We start from the raw sequence: 20,377 nt of genomic DNA, 5'->3' as shown, positions 1-20,377 counted from the left end.
ACCCCACATTAACCCCCCCCCCCCCCCCGCCCAGACCCACCAGAATCTCCCGACAGGAGCCAGGAGTCTCACAGCCAGCGTCCTACCCCCAGAACGGCCACGGCAGCCATGGCCTCAGAGTCTCCTAGGATCTGAGAAAAGCTGACAACAGGGCAATTTTCTGGGGAGTTTGGGGTCCGGAGGGAGTGAAGGCGAGGATGTACATGTGTACCCGAGCGCATGCATGAACACACACGGCAACCAGAGTGATTCTGCCAGACCACGAGTTCAATCATGTAACCGCCTCCCACTGTGCATGAAACAAAGACCCAGATCCTTCCTGGAAGGGCTACGCGGCCCAAGCCCCGGAGAGGCACGGTCTGGCCCACTCCCCCTGTGCTGGACTTCCGCTCCTGCCGCCGGGACCCCGCTCTCCCCAGCCTCACGCACAATTCCAGGCAGCTCTTGCTGACCACCCTGACAAGGTCAAGTGCCTTATTATCTGCTCTCTCTTAGGGGCCATATCCTTCATTCCCAAGACCTCCTACAACTGCAATTTTATCATCCATTTGAGTAAGCATTTGATCGAAGCCCATCACCCCCCAGAACATAAGCCCTGTGAGTGAAGAAATCACGGCTCTTCTGCTGGTGAATGTCTAGCTGGCACCCAGGACGGGGTCTGAATACACAGGGGTGTCAAATACACATTTGGTGGATAAGTATTTGTGAATGAACACACACACACACACACACACACACACACACTGTCTCCTCTCACTCTCTCCTTTCCCTCTCACCCTCCTATAATAAAAGCTTCCCCTCTCCCCCACTACATCCCCTCCACCACCATCATGATGGGCCCCGTCCTGGGCCCCAGCACACAGGGAGTGAACACCTGCCCCCCAGGGCCCTGGAGTGGCTGGGAGGAGGCCAAGCGAGACCAGTCCCCAGAGCTCGGGTCCAAGGGAAGCTCTTCTAGGCTCCGGCTCCATAGGGGAGACTGGGAGAGGAAGGGACACCTTGGCCCCAAACCATCAACCCCTCTCCCTTTCTCCATGAAGTCTCTACCTCCCTCCCTCTCACTGCATGGGAGGAGAGGGGGTGTCTGTGCCCTTGAACCCCAAGCCCTGCCACCTCCTAGGCTATAGCCCAGACTCCTCCCTCCAGTCCCTAGAGCCCCAGGGACAGAACCACAGGGCTCCCACACTCCCCACCCCACTCTGGCCAGCTGGCCCTTAAAGCTGGACTTCAGCCTGGGAGCCAAGTGCCTGCCAGGAAAGGCGTGCCTGTGTGGGCAGCCGCTTTTCTCCAGAAGCCTGGCCCAGCTGGGAGGGACCTGACCTCCAAGCTGGGAAACCCAGGTGCCCAGGCCCGGCTGTCGTCAGTGGAGGGCTGGAGCTGCAGTGGGGCCCCAGCGCCATCCTTGAGGGGGGAGCTGGGGCCGGAGCCAAGGTGGACGACCAGTAGGGCAAGCAACAACAGGGCTGTCCACGTGCATGTGCGTGTGTGTGTTTGTGTGTGTGTGTGCACGTGGGCGTACTTGTGTGTGCCAGGAGCATACTTGTAAGTATCCGTGTGTTGGGTTAAAGTTATGAGGGGGAGTTTAGATTCTTTATTTTCCAAACTTTCTATAATCCTATGTAACTTGTAATGTAAAACTTTTTTTTTTCTACGAGAAACTCATGTCTGTTGTAGAAAATTTGGAAACTGCACAGAAGCAAAAAGAATAAAACCCAAATTCCCAGGAATCCCAACACTAACATTCGGAGGTATTTTCTTCTCCTCTCAAAAATATTCATGTATGTGTACATTTTTAAAAATAAAATTGAATCATAATAAATATCCTATTAAAAAATCTGATGTTTTTAACAGTATAGGGTGAACCAACACCATGAGAGGCCACAGTCCCCAGCAGCACTCCTTTGAAGGTCTCTCCAGGCCACTCTCCCCACAGCCCCACCCCCATCACACACACTCACACTCTCACACATGCACACTCATACACTCACACACACACTCGCTCACACCCCCACACCCATATACACTCACACATACACACACACACACACTCACACATAACCTCACATATACTCACACACATATATCTCACACACACACACACGCACACACACACACACACTCATTCCATCATCTTGGCAACTCCAAGGCAGGAGTCTGCCTTGCCAAACCAGAGAGGAAAATTGGGGCCCCAGGAAAAGCAGCTCCAGATGTGCACAGAGCTTATAGCTGGGCGGCCCCGGGGCTCATGACTGGGTGAGGCCTGCCAGGATGGGTCTGGGGAAGGGCCACTGTGTCCTCACCCTGGCCCAGAGCCCAGCCTCCTCTTGCCCACCCTCTGGGAGCTCGAGGGACACCCCCCACTGTGTAGGCGGGAGTGTGATGGGGGCAGTTGAGACCCAGACCTGTAACAGGCAAATTCTTCAGAGCCGGCGGAGGAGGATGGGGAGTCGGGATAGGACGAGAAAGATCCCAGAGGCTCCCCCTACAACTTCCTGATGAGGAGTCAGGGGATGCCCCGGGGGTTCTCCTCTCCCCACGCCCACCTCCACCTCCGGCCCTGATAGCCCGGGTGCTGCGGCCTCGACGCTCCAGGAGGGGGGAAGGCTGGGGGAGCCATCCAGTGCTCTGCCATCCAGCCAGCTGGGAACGCTGGGAATCTCCTCACCGCTCCCACCTGCTTCCATGTCCAACAGTCTGGCCTCAGCCCCTTGACCCCAGCCACACCCCACCATCATCCCCAGGCTGGAGGGTCTTGGACTGGGACGTGCCCGGGAGGAGCATCTCTTTTGGAGGCATCTGGGTAGCATGGGTCATACTTACAAAGAAGAGCAAGTTGAAGAGGAAGAGGAAGTACTTGGTGACTTTGATACAGGCTGACCCCATCGTGCTGGTCCAGGAGCTCCCTGGGGAGAAGGCAGGTTGGTCAGAGCAGGGCAGGACCTGGCTGGGGGCTGGGGGGAGGAGAGGGAATCGATGCTGGTGGGTACCCCAGACCCACCGGCCCCAAATCATCCCAGCTCACCCTCCCAACAACCTCATGAGGTAGGTACTAAGGTCAGGTCCTGTTTCAGGGGACCTGATCTAAGCCCAGAGAGCTTAGATGACTGACCCAAAGCCATGCAGCAGGGTGTGGGTGGTAGGTGGCAGCTGGGGTCCGGGTCAGCCACTCCACCAGGGCTCAGCCTAGAGGAAAATTATGGAGGAGACCCTCAGGCTCCCTGAGGCCAGAAAACCCAGGAATGGCCACAGCCCTCAGGTCCCACGGGGCTAAGGGAGCCAGCACAGGCAGCTGGGGCCGAGACAGCTGGACTGGGGCAGCTGTGTGGGCAGAGCTGGGCTGGGGGGTGGGGAGGAGCAGGCCACTGAGTAGAGGGAACGGAGGGCCCAAGGCATGGGCTTTATCCCTTCTTCCTCCTGCAAGGGTGAACGGCAGTCCTAAGCCTTGTGACTCTCCCCTGTCCACACGGAGGTCCCCTCACCCTTCTCGTATCATTTTTGCCAAGTGGGAGCCCAGCTTCGACTTTACACCTCCAGTGACCGGGGTAGGGGAGTTAAGGGGGAGATTGGGGCACAGCATGAAGCAAAGCCTCCAACGAAGGAAAAGACTGCCTGGAAAAGAGCACCCCGTCACAGGTGGCATGGAAGCAACATCTGACCGAAGACTTATGGGGGATTCAAGTGCTACGTGGGGAGATGAGACTGAACACTCATCCAGGCTCCAGGGTCCAAGGCCTGGGTCTGAGAAATGCGGGGACAGCAGTGACTCAGAACCAGGGAAGTCCGGCCTCAGCAACTCCACCTGGGGCTTCCCCCAGGCCCAGAGGGGGAGAAAACAAGGGCTTCCCCCCCGCCCCCCCGGGCCAGGAGATCCAGAGATCTGAGATCCTGAACCCAGGCCTGGCCCCAGGAAGGCCTGCTGGGGATGGTCCACAAGAAGGAGAGCTATTGTTTCCTCCCTCCCCTCCCAGCGCAGCGCCTGACAACCACAGGCTCTTCGTAAACCGGCGCGGAGCGAAACAGCAAGAGAGGAAAGAGTCTCTCACCAAAGGACGCCTGTTTTTCTTTCCTATCAGGGACCTGCTTGAGTCTCTCAGCCCCAAGCAGCTTATAGATAAATCATCATTTCCCCAGAAGAACTCCACCACAGCATTTGAGCGGGGTGCCCCAGGAGCGGGACGCTGGCTGCATTCTTGTGAAATTGGAGAAGTGTTGAAACAGTCCTTTGGCAACTGATGTCCGCCAGCAGCGTTGCACAGGCAAGGGAGTGTCTCCACTCTGCGGCTCCCACATCCTCCGCTCAGGCTGGGTGTCCAGGGCAGCCTTGCCGGGTGGCGGGTGCTCAGAAAGGGGCAGTTCTTAGGCAACAGTGAACACCTGGCCTCCCCATCAACAGCATCTGCTCTGGACAGCCCCTGGCACGTGTCATCCCTTTAATCCTCATGACCTGCCCAGAAGGTGAGGAAGGTTTTCCTGTCCTGGGGAGCATGGGACGGGGGGACAGCCTCAGAGAGAGATGAGGTAACGTGCCCAAGAAACATAGCTCGTTAGGCAGTGGTAACTCCCGAGGTCAAGATCTGTGAAGGGCTGCCTTCCGGGGAGTGGCCACGGCTGTATAAAGGGGTCTCTGGGGATGGCTGGGATTCCATTGTCCGAGTAGGTGGTGAGCACCAAGGTCACTGCTCAAAGGAGCTCTGGTTTGTGGGCAAGGAGGCAGAGGCTGCTGGGCTGGTATCTCCCGATTCTCCGGGCAACCCTGCTGGCCTCTTGTCACTCACACAAATTGTACTAGGCGTAGGGCAAAGAAAGCCCTTCAGCATCCTACAAGCAAACTAAAGCTCAGAGGGGTGAAGGAGCTTGCCCAAGGTCACGAGTACATGGACCAGCAAGGACAGACCCAGTCCTCCTGGCCCCTTAGGCCGCCTCCTCCTCTCCAGGAGGCAGCTGGGTGGGTTCAGACACTAACACAAGAGCCAGGCAGCCCCATGACTGGCAGGTGGGTTGGCCAATCAGGGCAGGCCCAGAGACTACCTGGGAATCACCTGAGGGAAGAGAAGGGGCTGAGAATCAGAGCCCGGGGTGGGTGGCTCCAGGGCCTGTTGGCCAAGATCCAGGATACAAAGTGTTTCTGCCCCGCAAGTGTTGACATTCCCCGCTCACAGCAACAGGGAGCAGGAGATGAACATGCTGTCCATACTGGGCAGAAGATGGGCGGTTCCACGAAGGGCTGGGAGTCAGCTCAGTTTGGGGACGACGTATCCAGGTTGCCCCATGATGGGGGCTGGCATCAACCTCAGGGAGCCCATAACCACCACCAAGCCCCGAGGAGACCCCAAAGTCGGATTCAGAGGGCCTGGGGTTACGCTCTAGCTCCACCCGCCCACCCTGAGAGGCCTCAACCTCAGTCTCCTCATCCACAACAATAAGAATAAGGGTTGGTGTAGGGCATGGATTAGCCAGTTGGGGCCTGTGGATCAAATCCAACCCACCGCCTCTATTCTGTACGGCTTGCAAGCTAAGAACAGATTTTTCATTTTTAAATAGTTGGGAAAAAATAAAAAGACTATTTTGTAACACGGAAAATAAATAAATAAGTTAAGTTGTATTGGCACCCAACTGTATTGTCCACAGCTGCTGTCACAGGCAACAGCAGAGTGGGCCGGTTATGACAAGAGACCACTGCCCCGCAAAGCCTAAAACATTTACTGCCTGGCCCTTTATGGAAGAAGTTTGCCAGCCCCTGGGGCAGGGGATCAGATGGTACACACACAAGTGTCTGTAAAAGGTGGCGAGGATCAGGACTTCCATTAGCTCGGGATCTTGGGGGAGAATGAGCTGGGTGGCAGGAATCGAACAGTCAGGAAAGAGAAGACACAGGATCCCTAGACAAGGGTTCGAATCCTAGCTCTGCCGACGCACAGCCACAGAGCAAGGACTCACAGGGCCTCGTTTCCCAACTGAACCCTGTGTTATAAAGAAAAGTGAGATCAGCGCCTGGCACAGTCAGGGCTGGATGAGCTGGAGCTGGGTAAGCGTCTTTATCGGCACTTGTGGAAGGAGTGAAGGGTGAGCGTTTCACTTGCTCATGAAATTAAACAAAGAGAGAGTCTCCCAATATTGTGCTCTACAGAAATACTAGAAGGTCTGCCCATGCTTTCCTGTGAGAATGTCTGGAGAGCCACAAAACAAGGGAATGAGATGCAAGCACATCTTATTTGGAAAGTTCTGGAACAGTCACTGACAGCTCTGTGAGCAGTAGGAAGGAGGTGCTGATTTTATGTTATACTCTATAGCAGGTAAACTGACCATTTCTAAGCAACTCCAATTTAAATTGTCCAAATACATAATTTTATGCCAAATCAGTTTATACAATGAAATTATTATACTACTAATATTTTACTAACTCCTGCTCATCCTTTAATACACACCTCAGACATCCACCTCCTCCAGGACACCTCCTACTCCAGCCACCCTTGTCACCACCATCAGGGCCACACGCTCCCCACCAACACACATGCTGGTTAGGAGCCCTCCCCCTCTGCTTCCTTCCAATGGCACTGGATACTAGAGCAGTTCCTGCGATGGGCTCTGGCATCAAACTGCCTGGGTTTGAATGATGTTCTATCACCTCCTAGCTCTGTGACCTTGGACAAGTGACTTAACCTCTCTGAACCTCAACTAACTCATCTGTGAGAAGAGGAAAATAAAACCTTTCTGGCAGATTTGCCCAGAGATTAGATTAGATAATGTGGGTAAAATGCCTGGCATGAAGTAGGTTTTCAATAAATGGAGGTTACTATTATAACTCATGATGCTGCACAGTAATTTTCTACTTACTTGCCCATCTCCCCCGTGGACTGTGATAGCTTGAGGGGAAAGACTATGTATTATTTACGAGGTCAAAGTAGGCTCCCAACAAATTTGCTGAATGAAAGACTAGATGAATGGATGGAGGAAGGGAGGGAGGGAGAGAAGGAGGGATGAGTACATGGATGAAGGGATAGATGGGTGATGAAGGGATGGGTGGATGGAGGGAGGGATGAGTGGACGGATGGTTGGGTGGATAGATGGAGAGGTGAAGGGGAGGGGAAGGAACTTCCACATAGAACACCAGGACTTTCAAGTGCTCAGTCACCCAAAGGGAGTCTGAGATCCACTGCCCCTAAATCAGCTGAGACTCTCTTTTCAGCCTTCTGTCTTCACCCAAGGGGTGGGGTGGGGGATGTGTAGGCTGAGCACTCTGAGCCACCTCTGCGTGCCAGGACCCCCAAGCACGGCTCCCTCGCCTTCCCCGGAGCCCCTGGGGAAGAACCCCTTCTTTAAGAGAACCTCTTGTCTGTGTTGGGGCTCTGTGAGTTCACCCCTGCAGAGTAGGAGGTTGGTTTATCCTTCACTTGAGGTTGGGGGAGGAGCCCTCCAGCCTGACCCCAGAACCTGGGTGTCCCTGAATAGCCTTGGGGAAACCAAGTGGTGCGGTGGTGCAGCCCCTCTAGAGCCAGAGTCCAGAGGTTCGTGCTCGGCGCCTGCTCTGATGGGACGTGCTGTTTGAGACCCAGCACAGGTGACTGTCCCCAGACTGTCCCCGGACCTCCCCGCCCCCCGCCCCGGACCTGCCTCCTCAACGGTCAAACAGCAGGCTGGGACCAGAGCAGCAGCATTTTCCAGAGTAGTTCTTCAGAACACAAGTCCTAGAAGACATGCCCTTAAGAACAAGAGTCTTTGCTGTCACCAAGTTTGTGGAGCGCCAATTCTCCCCGAGAGTCACTGTACATTAGGCGCTTAGTGTCTCCAAGACACCTGGCAGTAAACACTGCTGACTTAAAACCATCTTTCACTCACCAGCCTAACATCACGTGGAATACATATTAGGCTCTTGAGGGTCCCTTGGGGGCCAGGGCTCCTGGACTCTATGTGCTGCAGGATTCAGAGGAGGCGAGGAGATGCACGGCCCTTCGACCCACCAGCTGGCTCAGACCCAGCACCTAACAGCCATGCTCGGGTCTCTTCCTCATTCCCCTCATCCCACACCCCAAATGCGTCTCCTCCAATCCACCACCTCTCCCGGCCCCATGCCTCACCTCCCCCCTCGGCCAGTGCAGCTCCCTGATTGGTCACAGGCTCCACTCCTGCCTTTGCCAAGCTGTTATGCACACTGCAGGGAGGGCTCTTTGAAAAATGCAAACTAGATCTTGTCACTCCCTTGCCTGCAACCCTCCAATGGTGATGTAGCTGACACTTTGCTATAAAATCCAGACTCTTATGTGGCCAGCGGGGCCCTGCCTGGTTGGCCCTGTCCCTCCTCGGTCCTCAGCACCTCCGTCCTCCCCATCCCACCTTCATCCCTAAGGCCGCTCTTTCTTGTTGTTCTGTACACCAGGCCCCTGCCCACCTGAGCGCCTTTGCCCTCACGGTTCCTCTGCCAGGAGCACTCTTCCCCCAAAGCCCCTGGCTGGCTCCTTCCCTTCCTATAAGTAGACTGAGCTACTCCTCCCGGAGGCCCTACCCGAACACCTGATCTATACAGCAGGCCTCAACTCTAGCTGCGCGTTAGAACCAAAATATGCCCATGCACAGCCGCCTGTCCTCGCCCTAGGCAAGTCATCAGACTCCTGGGTATGGGTGGCTTCCCTGACGACCCTAAGGAGGAGCAGCTTTGACACCTGGGCCTGTCACATGACCCTGCTCATTGCAGTCATCCTACTGGTCCCCTGGGGTATCCGGAGCCCCCATTAGAATATGGTTCCTTCAGGGGAGGGGCTGCGTCTGCCTCATTTGCCCCGTACCCCAGAGCCTAGGACAGTGCCTAGCACGTGGTAACCCCTGGATGTGTATTTGCAGGAAGAAGGAACAGAAAGGGGAGTCTGGGGAGGTCAGGAAAGGTTTCTTAGAGGAGATAAGAAAAAACAACTTTGATCCTGCAACTGGAGGTTTCTGGGCCTTAAAACTGACATCACTGGCTTGTGGGGAGGGGGTTGCTTCCTCCCAGGACTGGATTTTAATCTCCTCTGGGTCAGAAAAGCCTGATAGAAGCCATGAACGCTCTCTCTATAAAGATGCATGAAGACAGGCAGGTACATGCTTTCATCCGGTTTCAGGGGGTCACCAACCCTGGAAAGACAGGACTTACTTTCCCCATCTCCCAGTTGCTTTAGAGCAGTGGCCCCCAGCCTTGGCCATACATTAGAATTATCCGGAGAGCTCTAAACTGTGCTGGTGCCTGCCCCGCCAATCCCCTCCCCCAAGCCCGAGATCCTGATTTAATTGGCCTGGGGTGCAGCCTGGGCATTGGGGTTTTTTTTTAAGCTTCCCAGGGGATTCTCATGTATTGAGACCCAGCATGGCCTGGTCCCTCGGCTCTGAGTGGGAGGCAGGAAGGCCTGGGGTCCCTGGTGCAGCAGGTCCTGGCCGGGGAGAATCTCACATGAAGCTTCCTGTACCTCTGCTCCATCCTCCACTTCCTGAAGGCACATTCCTGGCATCATTCACCAGAGAGCAATATCCCGCTGTGCAGAAGACTTTTGAGATCATTGCATTTCTCAGAGGGGCCAGAGAAAGCAGGAGACCACAGGTCACAGAGCAAAATCAGGGTTGCGCACACAGTGGAGGACCTGCAGATTCCTGGTCCAGGCTTTTCTCTTTCCATCTGCTGTCCTGCCCCAGCTCACCGGGCCTTCCGCTTAGAGATTTAAGGAGAACTGGACTCAGAGAGTCACACAGCAGCCCTTGGTTCCCACCCCTGGATCTGCTACATATGGGCCACGTAACCTACAGAGCTGCCTCCTTATCAGTGAATGGGGAGACTAAACCCACCCACCCCTCACAGGTGTGAAGGTGAACTGTAATCAGGCTAGCACATAGTAGGGCTCGATCCATGCTGGCACCCTGGCCCCCTCCTCCCACTCTCTCTGCCTGAAGATGCCAAAGCTGCCACATCTTACCAGCTGTGCGGCTTTGGGCAATCAATTCACCCCTCTGCCTCAACTTTCCCACCTGTAAAGTGGACTTAATAATGGGCTATGGTGAGGCTTACATGAGTTAGTATCCATAAAATGCCTGGCACCTAGTAAGTGTCAAGTAAAAGCCACCAATGATGATGATGATGATGATTATCCGGAAGTTGCTGATTTCCTGACCAACAGTCTGAAGCCCTCTGGGGGCCTAGATCTAGCCTCCAGATACATGCCCAGCCTGGAGGCTTCTGTGCCAGACAGTAACTACTGCTGCTCTCAGGCAAGGGGGGTGGGGTGAAACAGGGCAGGGCTGGGCCACCTAAGGAAGGAGGCCTCTGCCCTCCACAGGGGCGGGGCCTCTGTCCCTGAGCCTCTGGGCTGTGCCTCAGGGGCCTGCCTGAGACCTGGACGTCCAGCCAGTTTGGTGAGTCAGACAACTGATCCGTGGGAGCTCAGTCAGCTTGGATAGAAAGTGGAGTGAGAAAGCCTGGCCTGGCTGTCTACTCTGGAAACCTGCCTGTCAGCAGACACTCCACCTGCAAGCTGGTTCTTGGCCACCCAGCTCTGCAGTTCTCTGGACTTTGTCCCGATTGCCCATGAAAAGAGACTGGTCACAGGTGGCTGTGTTTGTTTTCATGTGTGACAGGTGATGTGTTTCCTGAAACCCATGCTGACTCCAGGGGCTGGCTTTTTGACCTCCCTACTACCTTATTTTTCAATCTTGGGTCTTACCTTTTCCCCTTGTTGTTAAAAGAGAAAAATAAAAATAAAAAGCTGTTACCCGGGACTTCCCTGGTGGCACAGTGGTTAAGAATCTGCCTGCCAATGCAAGGGACATGGGTTCGAGTCCTGGTCCGGGAAGATCCCACATGCCACGGAGCAACTAAGCCCGTGCGCCACAACTACTAAGCCTGCGTGCCACAACTACTGAAGCCTGTGCACCTAGGGCCCGTGCTCCGCAACAAGAGAAGCCACCGCGATGAGAAGCCCATGCACCACAACGAAGAGTAGCCCCTGCTCGCCGCAACTAGAGAAAGCCCGCGCGTGCAGCAATGAAAGACCCAACGCAACCAAACATAAATAAAAAAAAAAAAAAAAAAAAAAAAGCTCTTACCCTGGCAACCAGAAAATCAGGAGGCCATAAAGCATGATTAGGATCTCACATTTCCTTCAAGACTTAGGTTTGAATCCCAGCTGTGCTTCCTCTTGTGTGACCTTAAGCAAGGGAGTTACTGAACCTCTCTGAGGCCAACGTCTCATCTCTAACATGGGGATACTAGCAGGAACCCCTGTCTCGTAGGGTTGTTGCAGGACTGAGATGGGGCGAATAAAGAGCTCTGGGGGCACTGTCAGCTGCTCACAACACAAGTGAGCAAACCCCACCACCACCAACACCATGGCGTGGAACAAACACATCCAGATCAGACCTCCCCAGGAATCCCAGGATTTTAGAGCCCAAGGCCTCCTGTTTGTCTTACAGATGCCGAACCCAAGGAGCAATGAAGGACAGCCCCGTCACATGATCCCATGTGCCGGTGTGACAGGCTCCTGTTCTCCTGAGGACCTTAACAGCCTGAAGCTGGGACTGACCCCTGACATTTGGGGGAAGGAGGCCAGGGGTAGCAGAGGAATGCAGGCCACCAGCCACCCTGGCCAGACTATGGCAGTAGAGTGACAGCACTTTTTCATTTGTATAATGCCATTCCCACGGTCTCTCATTTAATCTCTGTTAACAACCCCCTGAGATATTACTACCCTATTTAGCAGATGAAGAAACTGAGACTCAGGTTCAGTGACTTGCCTAAGGTCACACAAGTAAGTGGCTAAGGCCTGATTGAACTTTAGGTCTGACCTGAGACGAGAGCTCCTTTCTCTTCACCTGCTGCCAAAATGAATGAGGTCAATGGTGGAGCCCACCCGCCTCACCCTGCCACACCTCAGTCTGCTTGCCTGACACCCCATCTTACCCCAGCTCTGAGGCCTGACTCTTGGCTTCCGTCAGGAAGGAGAAGATCAGCCCCACCAATCTTGGCCACACTGTTCCTTCACTGGCTGCTGAGGCCAACAGATGTGGTCCTTCCTTGCTTTTCTCTGAAACCCAAGCAATGAGACCAGAGGGCTTTCAGCATAGAGAAGGGGCCACTCTGACAGAGGGTGCAGTTTTGGGGAGAGCAGACACTTTGAAACTTGCAGCTTCCCCACTTGGCCCAATGCAGCCAAAGATTCGAGCTGAGGTTGAGCCATAGTCTCTGACCTCTCCCTCTCCATGGCTCCCTTTCCTATTTTTTGCAGGCTGCTTGGTCCCCATGCAAACCCTGCTCCCTCCCAATCCCAGGTTCTAAGGCTTGCACACTCAGATTCACAGTGCTAGAAAGGCCTTTGACATCACCTACTTCAGTCTCCATTTATACGATGAAGAGACTGAGGCCCAGAGAGGACCACGAATCCCCACCCTTCTGGGGAGTGTATTTGTACAGGGCAAGGAGGGGACTGGTTAGAGCCATCAGTACTTTCCAACATGTTTCACATCATGATACATGTAGAGAAGTACACATATTTGTTCAGCACCCTGATGTGGACAGACAACACTGAGCCTGGTCTGAGGTGACCCGCCCAGAGCTCTGTTCCCCGGGCTGAGGAGATAATCAGCCATTCGGGCACATCAGTTGGGAAGCCCTAAGTTAGAGGGATATTTAGGACTACATGAGAGGCTGCCCAGGAGCCCCACAGTCTAGGGGCCCTAACAAGAAGACCCAGATTGCCAGGTGGGCTCTCAGGGGTCGACTACCTTCTGAGGACCCCTCCCCAGCCCCGTGGTGGGAGGGAGAATAATGAACCAGTTCATAGTATGCACTTTGAATTGATAGAGAGACCTAAATTCTAATCCCATTTCACAGAGCTGTGTAACCTTTGGCAAGCTGCCTACCCCCCTGAGCCTCAGTGTCCTTATCTGTAAAATGGGGATATCAAGGCTTGTCCAGGAAGATGGTGGAATCAGCTTGCCAAACCCTAGAAAGCAAGCATGACAGAGGCAGGAGTCTCTGGGAAGAGGTCGTGTTAGGCAAAGAGTCCCTTCCTTACGTGGCAGGAGGAGGGTATGCATAAAGACTCTCCCTTAAGATGTGGGACACACAAAGATTCCTACAAACTGACCCTGGAAAGTTATCGACACCCAAGAACTTGAAATAGATGTCAGGCAGAGGGAGGACTGATGAAATGAATGTTAACGAAAGCATCCCCATGTGAGCGGTGCTTCACAGATCTTATCTTATTTAACCCCACATCCCCCTGCCATGTGGAGAGCATGGCTTCGTCATCTCTGTTTTTTGTTTGTTTGTTTGTTTGTTTTTTTAACATCTTTATTGAAGTATAATTGCTTTATCATCTCTGTTTTACAAGCAGGGTGTCTGGGGCTCAGGAAGGTGGTGGCACTTGCTCCAGTCACATGGAGGACAGTAGCCGAGCTGAACTTTGTCCTCCAGACCCTCTGACTCTGGAGTCCAATGTCCTACCTGCTTTGTGATACTGCTCCTTACTGCCAAGCCTTCTCACATGGGGTCACCCAGCATCAAAGCCCATAGAATCAGAGTACCCAGGAGTGGGGCCAGGTGTCTGCAGGTGTAACAAGCACACAGGGGTTGTGGAACTCTTACCCTACACCAGCCAGCTATGGCAGCGGTGGGTGCAGAGGGCCAGGCTGAACCACCAGGATGTGAGTGAACCCAGGCCTAACCCTCAGAGGCGACCTCAAGGGGGCAGCAAGCCTCCCCCCAGAACCGCTCATGGGTCAGAAGGCCTGAGGGGCTGCCCTCCCAGAGGGCTCCCAAGAGGCCATCTCTGCCCAGTTTCCGTCCTCAATCAATGCAGTTCTTTGACCCCCAACTCTGGCTGGGCCCGGAGCTGGACATAGGAAGTGGATGGATGAAACCCACCCCTGCCCTCAGGGAGTGCTCAGTCTGGAGAAGGCAGAGACAGGAAAGTAAGCAATTACACACCAGCATCATCATAAAGCAGCACGGTGATTCTACCCCGCCTCCAGCTCTTCCTCTGTGGGACAGGATGGGCTCTTTAGAACACAGCCCTCAGTATTGATAACAACAAAAGCTAATGTTTTTGCAGTTACTATTTGCCAGAGATTGTGCTAAGCGCTTCACATGGCTTACTTTATCCTTGCAATGACCCTATGAGGTAAGCACTGCTTTTAACCCCATTTCACAGTTGAAGAAACTGAGACTCAGGGTGAAGGGATTTGCCCATGGTTACACAGACCACAGGGCTGGGAGCTGAACCCCAAAACCTGACCCAGAGCCCCTGAGCATTACTGTCATGCTGCACTGCCGGCAGAAATGAAGTTATAAACAATAGGTAATTAAAATAACCTCACCAAGGCCCAACCTACATTAACTGGGTTTCACAGCCCAGCCTCCGGACCCAGCCAACTGAAGACACTCTGGGGAAGCACTAGGCATCAGGGACCAGCTCACACACCCATCCCAGGGCCTGGACAGCTGGGCGCAGGTGGCTAACAAAGGGTTACCCTCTGGGTTAGGGCGGCGGAGATGGAGGCTGGGAGCTGGGTGTGGGGAGGCTGGGAGCTGGGTGTGGGCCCTCGGCAGGGTGGCAGGGTGATTAGGGAGAAGGAGGGGGGCTCTAATCAGGGACCTCACATGGCAGCAGTCACAGCACACACCCTCCAGACCCTGGGCTCAGGAAGGAAGAGATGGGGCCACTGAGATGCCACCTCCTCCAAGCAGCCTTCCCGGAGCATTCTCCTACACAGACGCTCATGGAGCACTATATGGCAGCCCCAATCATCTTGGCATGAGTAGTTAGGGTGGGCATTGGACGGATGTGGGTTCAAACCCTGGCTCTGTCTACCCGTCACTGTCACTTAACTTTTCTGAGCCTCAGTTCCCTCATCTGTAAAATGGGCTAATACTTCCTACTTCCCAAGCTGTAGTTCTCAGCACCTTCCTAGGCTTAAGAGCTATTTTGGCTTTGGGGATATTTGATGAGAGAGAGACAGAGACAGAGAGGGAGGTGAGTGAGACACAGTAAAGGCAAAGTGCTGCACACACAGGTATACACAGGTACGTTTTCTCTCATGGGTCCTGGGGGGAAAACACAGAAAAGATGGAGAGTGAGGAGGGCAAGGGCAGGTCTGTAACTCCAAGAATTTGGAGGTGCAGGGTAGGGGGTAGAGGGGGGTCTTCCACCTGAGACCCAGCTAGAGGCCGCTCGGCCAGGGGAGGAGGGGACAGTGCAGGGCCTCTGGGCCTCCCCGCTCTTCCTTCAGTCCCTCCGCCTCACCAGTCTCCCCCCCTGTATCTGTCCCTCTCTCTGCTGGTGGCTTACCTCCAGCCTTCCCCTCTGCCCGTCTCTCCCTGTTTCCGAGACCAGCTCTCAGGTCTCTCCCTCTCACGTCCTGAGGGCCTCAGAGCATCCAGAGCGTCCAGGGCACTCACTCCAGACACAGGGCCCGGACTCCAGCACAGCCAGCCCTCCCCGTGGCGGGCACCTGGCTCCAGGAAGGGGTGGCCCGGGGGCCCCACTTCCACAGTCAGCTGCAGGGGTCCAGGCCCTCCGGGGCTGGGAGGAAGGGCTGCACCTCCCACATGGCAGGTAGAGCCCAAGCCCCCAGTTCCCAGGCAGGGCGGCGGCCATTTAACCCACCCAGACACCTGGCAGTTGGGGCAGGAAAGCGGCTCACAGAGGAGACCAGCACAGCCTGTCAGGGATCCCCGTCCAGGGCTCCCTGGGCCTCTTGGGTCCTCAGGGATTGCTAGGGAGCAGGGCTGGGACGGCTCCAGCTCCCCTAGACTGGGCTCAGCCAGGGTGGCCTTGGGCCTCAACACCTGCTACACCCTCCAGAGATGCTCTGGCTTCAGAGCATGGGAGACTGATGGGGGCATTGGTTGTGGGGCAGGTAAAAAGAGAGGCAGGGGAGAGTGAGAGGTGCAGAGGCAGAGATGAGGGGAGAGAGGCAGAGAATGGCAGGCAGAGATGAGGGGAGAGAGGCAGAGAAGGACAGGCAGATCCCAGGTGGAGGGAGCCTCCCGTGCAGCCAGGGCTCCAGCCCACAGACCTCAGGCCCTCTCTCTGGTCTCCACGGGAAGCCCCCGGGGGGGGCCTGAAGCAAAAGCTCACCTGGCGTGCAGGCCTTGCTGGCCCAGGCAAAACCCCACCCTGGGAGCCAGCCCAGCTCCGCCCCGCAGCCCGCCCTGGGTGCTCACCACCCTCCCGCCCCCAGTCTTCAACAATGGCCCATCCCCTCCCCAGACCATTCTTCTTAGCCTTGGCCTCCCCCAGATGCTGGGAGTGCCAAGCGGTGCCCGGACAAACACACCCACCCACACACACGCACACACACACCCCTCTGGAGACTCCTGAGCAGGCTGGGTCTTTATCACCAGAAAGGTGCTGGAGCCACTCCCAGGCCCTAAGGGAGCTGAGGCAGGGTGAGGGACTATGACCTCAGCCCGCAGCGCCTAAGCCACAAGGAGCACCCAGGTCCCAAACAGCCCCATGGAATCCCCCCAACTCAAGCCCTGGGGAGGAAAGAGCAAAGCCCAGCCAGGTCCTCACTAACTCATTCCTCTCCCGTAAACCTCAGCTTCCCCCCCCTCAGCAATGGGGATAGTCCCTGTGCCAGCCCCAGAAGCAGGGATACTGCCCCCACCACCCTGGAGACCTAGGACTCCGCCACCCTCGCCTCCTCTCAGCCCACTTCCCACTCCCAACTCCAGGGGCACGCCTACAGCAAAATTCAGCCAAGAATACAAGCACCCACTGAGGGCTGGGGTACGGGGCTGGGTAGAGAGGTCGTGAGTCCCCACTGTGGGCTTTGAAAAGTCCTTTCCCCTCTCTGGGATGACAACAGTTCACTCCTACCTTACAGGGAGGAGACAGGCTTGAGGAATCAGAATGCTCTAGCACCATAAAGGGAAGTACGGTGATTATTATCACCGTGAGAAGGTTCCAGGCCACAGAGAGTTGGGAGAAGGAGTGTGTGCAGACAGACAGACAGAAATGGAAAGGAAAGGGGCTTGGTGCTACCGGAAGGGGTCTGTGTCCCCAGTGAGCCCCAGGGGCCAGGGGTGGTGTTCCGAGAGTTCTCAGCGCAGGGACCTTGATTCAGGCAGGGCTTCAGGCCTGGGCCGGCTCCCTGCGCTGCACAGGAAGAAACGAGCCCAGACGGATGGTGACCCCGCACGCCAGGCCCAGAGCCAAGAGCACAGCAGCCTGGTGAGCCTCCAGGTGGCCAGAGGGAAAGGGGGCTGTCTGTGTCGCAGCAGGAAAGCGGACACGGAAATGAACTGACTGGCCGGACTCCAGGCTCCTGGGAGGGAGCACGCAGCACTTCAGGTCACCTGGATTCCCACCCCTACTCCTCCAGCTCTCCCAGGAAGCCCTGTGTGACCCTGAGAACACAGGTCAGAGGCGTATGCCCCCCCCCCACAGACCTGGAAACTGAGGCCCAGGAGGTACTGTGCCCAGGGTCACAACGTGAAGCTGGCAGAGCCTGTTTGGAGCTAATTCTGTCCCTCTGCCCAATCCTTCCCCTGTTATCTGCCTAGAATACCTCCCAGCTAGAGAAGATAGAGTTCAGGCCTGACACCAATGCCCAACCAGACACGCATCCCAGGGGGTTGGGTGGGTGGAGGAGGAATGAAACCCAAGCTGACTGCAGGCAAGGGGAGGGATCTGCACTTCCCGAGCACCTCAAACCCACAAGATGTCAGCGGCAGGTGTTTTGCATATTGCATCTCACGCCAGCCTCACAGTGGCCAGTGAGGAAGAGAGTTTTCTTATTTTTATAAAGAAGCCAGTGGTCAGAGAAGAGAAGTGGCTTGCTTGGGGTGGGGGAAAAGTATGAGTCACAGGTCTGAGGCTGACCCTGAGGGACTCAGCTGTCCCCAGCCCATGCAGACCCAGCGCCCTGAGCCCCGCCAGCCTGACAGACCCCCCAGGGCTTGGGCCCAAAGGAACCACAGTCCCTGCTCTCATGGCCACCCTGGTGAGTTATCTAACCCTGCTAGCCAGTTTACCCGTTGGACAGAACCCAAGACAGTTGAGCTGGCTTGGCCACAGGGAAGAAGGCGGCTAGAACTGGGTCTGGAGGGACAAGGAAGACGCAGATCAGGAGATAAGGGAAGAGCTGAGGGCATTCAGGCAGAACCACAGGGCAGGGGCACCAAGGCCTGAGAGTCTGGAAAATTCTGTATTGTGTATCGGGAGGGCAGGCACAGTCCTCAGAGCAACCAGGAGCTGAGGTGGGAGGGGGACCTTGGCCAGAACCCCCTTCCCACCAGGGACCTCAGATGTCTGGGTCTGGGCAGGAACCGGTAACAGGGGCAGCCTGGACCACCCCATCTTCCTTCCCCACGGTTTCTGGCCCAGAGTGAGGATCTCCGGCCAGCCTTTCCTGGAGTCCTGGGCCCCTGGCACCCAAGAGCCACCACCCCAACTAAGAGCCCTGGGATCCCCAATCCTGCGCTGAGAATAGAGAGGAGCCCAGAGTTCTCCCTCCTTACTTAGGATGCAGCTTGGGGTGATGGACCAGGCTCAGGATGGGGAGCAAAGACAGCACAGGTTCAAGTCCTGGCTCTATCCCCTCCTTAGCTGTAGGATCCTGGGCATCTCACTCACAGCCTCTGTCGTGATCTGTAAAATGGGCTCAGTAATAATACCCTCCCTGCCTATTTCATAAGGTGCTGGGAGGCTTGCAGGAGTAAGTACGTGAGAAAATGCCCACTGCTAAAAGCTATAAAGCATAAGGTATCATTATGAGGTGAATGAAGCATGATTTGAACTGGGTCTCCTGGTGGCTGGGCCAGGGTCCTCCCACTGCAAGACCCTGAGTCCCAGGGGAGCCCTGCCCCTCGGGCTGATGTTCTTTGCATGGATGGTGGTGGAGCACAGGCTGAGTCTCCCACGTCCCAGCTCCTTCCGTCCAGGATCCGCTGCCACTCCAGACCAGGGGGCCCAGCCTTGGAGTTTGGAACTGAAAGCCCAGCTCTGCTTCCTTCAGCTGTGACGTTGGGCAAGTCATTTCAGCTCTGGGAGCCTCAGTTCCCTCATCTGTAAATGGGGGCTGATGATAACCTCTGCTGGGGGGAGGGTGCTGCTGGCAGGATGGCCTGACGTCACGGCTGCAAAGTGCCCAGGGCCGGGCCTGGCACACATCAGATGCTCAACAGGTGAGGAGGGTTCTCTCCCCTCCCTCTGCTGTGCCCGCCACACAGCACCCAGGCTCAACCAGAGAAAGTTTCTAGCCTCCCAGAAAAGCGGCCCAGAACAATAACTGGGAACATAAACTGGCTGGAGAACACTGGATCTCGGAAGATCACGTTGCTGAATGGTTAGTGGGGGTAAAAAGTAGAGCAAGACCCTGGCTCAGAGATGATGGGGAACCTGCCTTCCCAGCCCCCTCACTTGGAGTCCCCCAGGGCAGGCACAGGGTTCAGGGAAGGCACCTCTGCTCCTGCAGCACACCTGCATGAGGTAAGCCCAGAGAGTGCGTGTGTGTGTGTTGGGGTGGGGTGGGGGGAGTGAGATTCAGGAGGAGCAGGGAGAGGTGACAAGGCCAGGGGTCCTGTATTAGCGCTCCTGCCGGCTTTCAGAGCATCCTTGGATCTATCAGATCGCCTGTCAGAGCCTCAGTTTTCCTTTCTGTAAAATGGGGATGGTGGTAATCATCTTATCCTCTTGCACATGGCTATATAACAGTGCGTACTGGAGAAGGGGTGATGAAGTGAGGGTAGGAGGAAGGTGAGTTCAGATCTCACATGAGCCTTTATTAAACAAGGCAAGGTTCCTACTGGCAGCAGCCCCAGGAGCTGAAATTCACTACACAGCCTCCCCTGCCCCAATCCACTACTCCATTGGTTCTCAAAGTGCGGTCCCACACCCAGAGCAGCGGCATCTCCTGGGAACATGTTAGCAACACACATTCCTAGGCTGCACCACAGACCAATGGAACCAGAAACTCTGGGGGTATGATCTGTGCTTTAACAAACCCTCCAGGAGACTCTGATGTATATCAGGGTTTGAGAACCACTGGGCCAGCCCATGACCCCCCAGCCCTACTCCAGAGAAACCTCCTCCTACCGACTCATCTCACTTTCCCTGGCTCCCAGAAGGCTGCTGGGGAGGAAGGAGTCACCATGGAGAGAGGTCATTAAAGAGTAAAGATCCCATAATTAGTTAATGACACCGCAGGCTCCCGGAGAGGAGGAGGGTCCAAAGTCAGACTACAATGGAGGAGGAAAAGCTCCTCCATATCTGTTCTTCTCTTTCTTTCTGACTCCTGTGCACCCACACACGCCCCAAGAGCCTGCCCCCCTCCCTCCGTGAGCTTGCTAACCAGCACCGAGGGACAGACAGTGCCTCTCGCCCCAGGAGAGCTGGAGCTACATGTGCGGGTACAC

General features: G+C 55.6%; 1 protein-coding gene across 3 annotated transcripts in view; it reads right to left on the bottom strand.

Moving 5' to 3' along the window:
• Positions 1-20,377, bottom strand: part of CD82 (CD82 molecule) — a 51,398-nt gene that overhangs the window by 21,772 nt on the left and 9,249 nt on the right. For 2 of the 3 annotated variants that reach the window (XM_036861199.1, XM_036861201.1), the window contains exon 2: positions 2,821-2,903. In XM_036861199.1, coding sequence (XP_036717094.1) covers positions 2,821-2,883 — 63 coding nt within the window. In that variant the 5' untranslated portion in view covers positions 2,884-2,903. Of the gene's footprint in view, positions 1-2,820; positions 2,952-20,377 lie in introns of all 3 variants that reach the window. The other variant, XM_036861200.1, reaches the window with a different exon arrangement.

This window comes from Balaenoptera musculus, chromosome 8 (assembly GCF_009873245.2).
Source record: "Balaenoptera musculus isolate JJ_BM4_2016_0621 chromosome 8, mBalMus1.pri.v3, whole genome shotgun sequence".
NCBI classification, from domain to species: domain Eukaryota; kingdom Metazoa; phylum Chordata; class Mammalia; order Artiodactyla; family Balaenopteridae; genus Balaenoptera; species Balaenoptera musculus.
The sequence above is the reverse complement of the archived record's forward strand: the minus strand, read 5'-3'. Positions and strand labels throughout refer to the sequence as shown.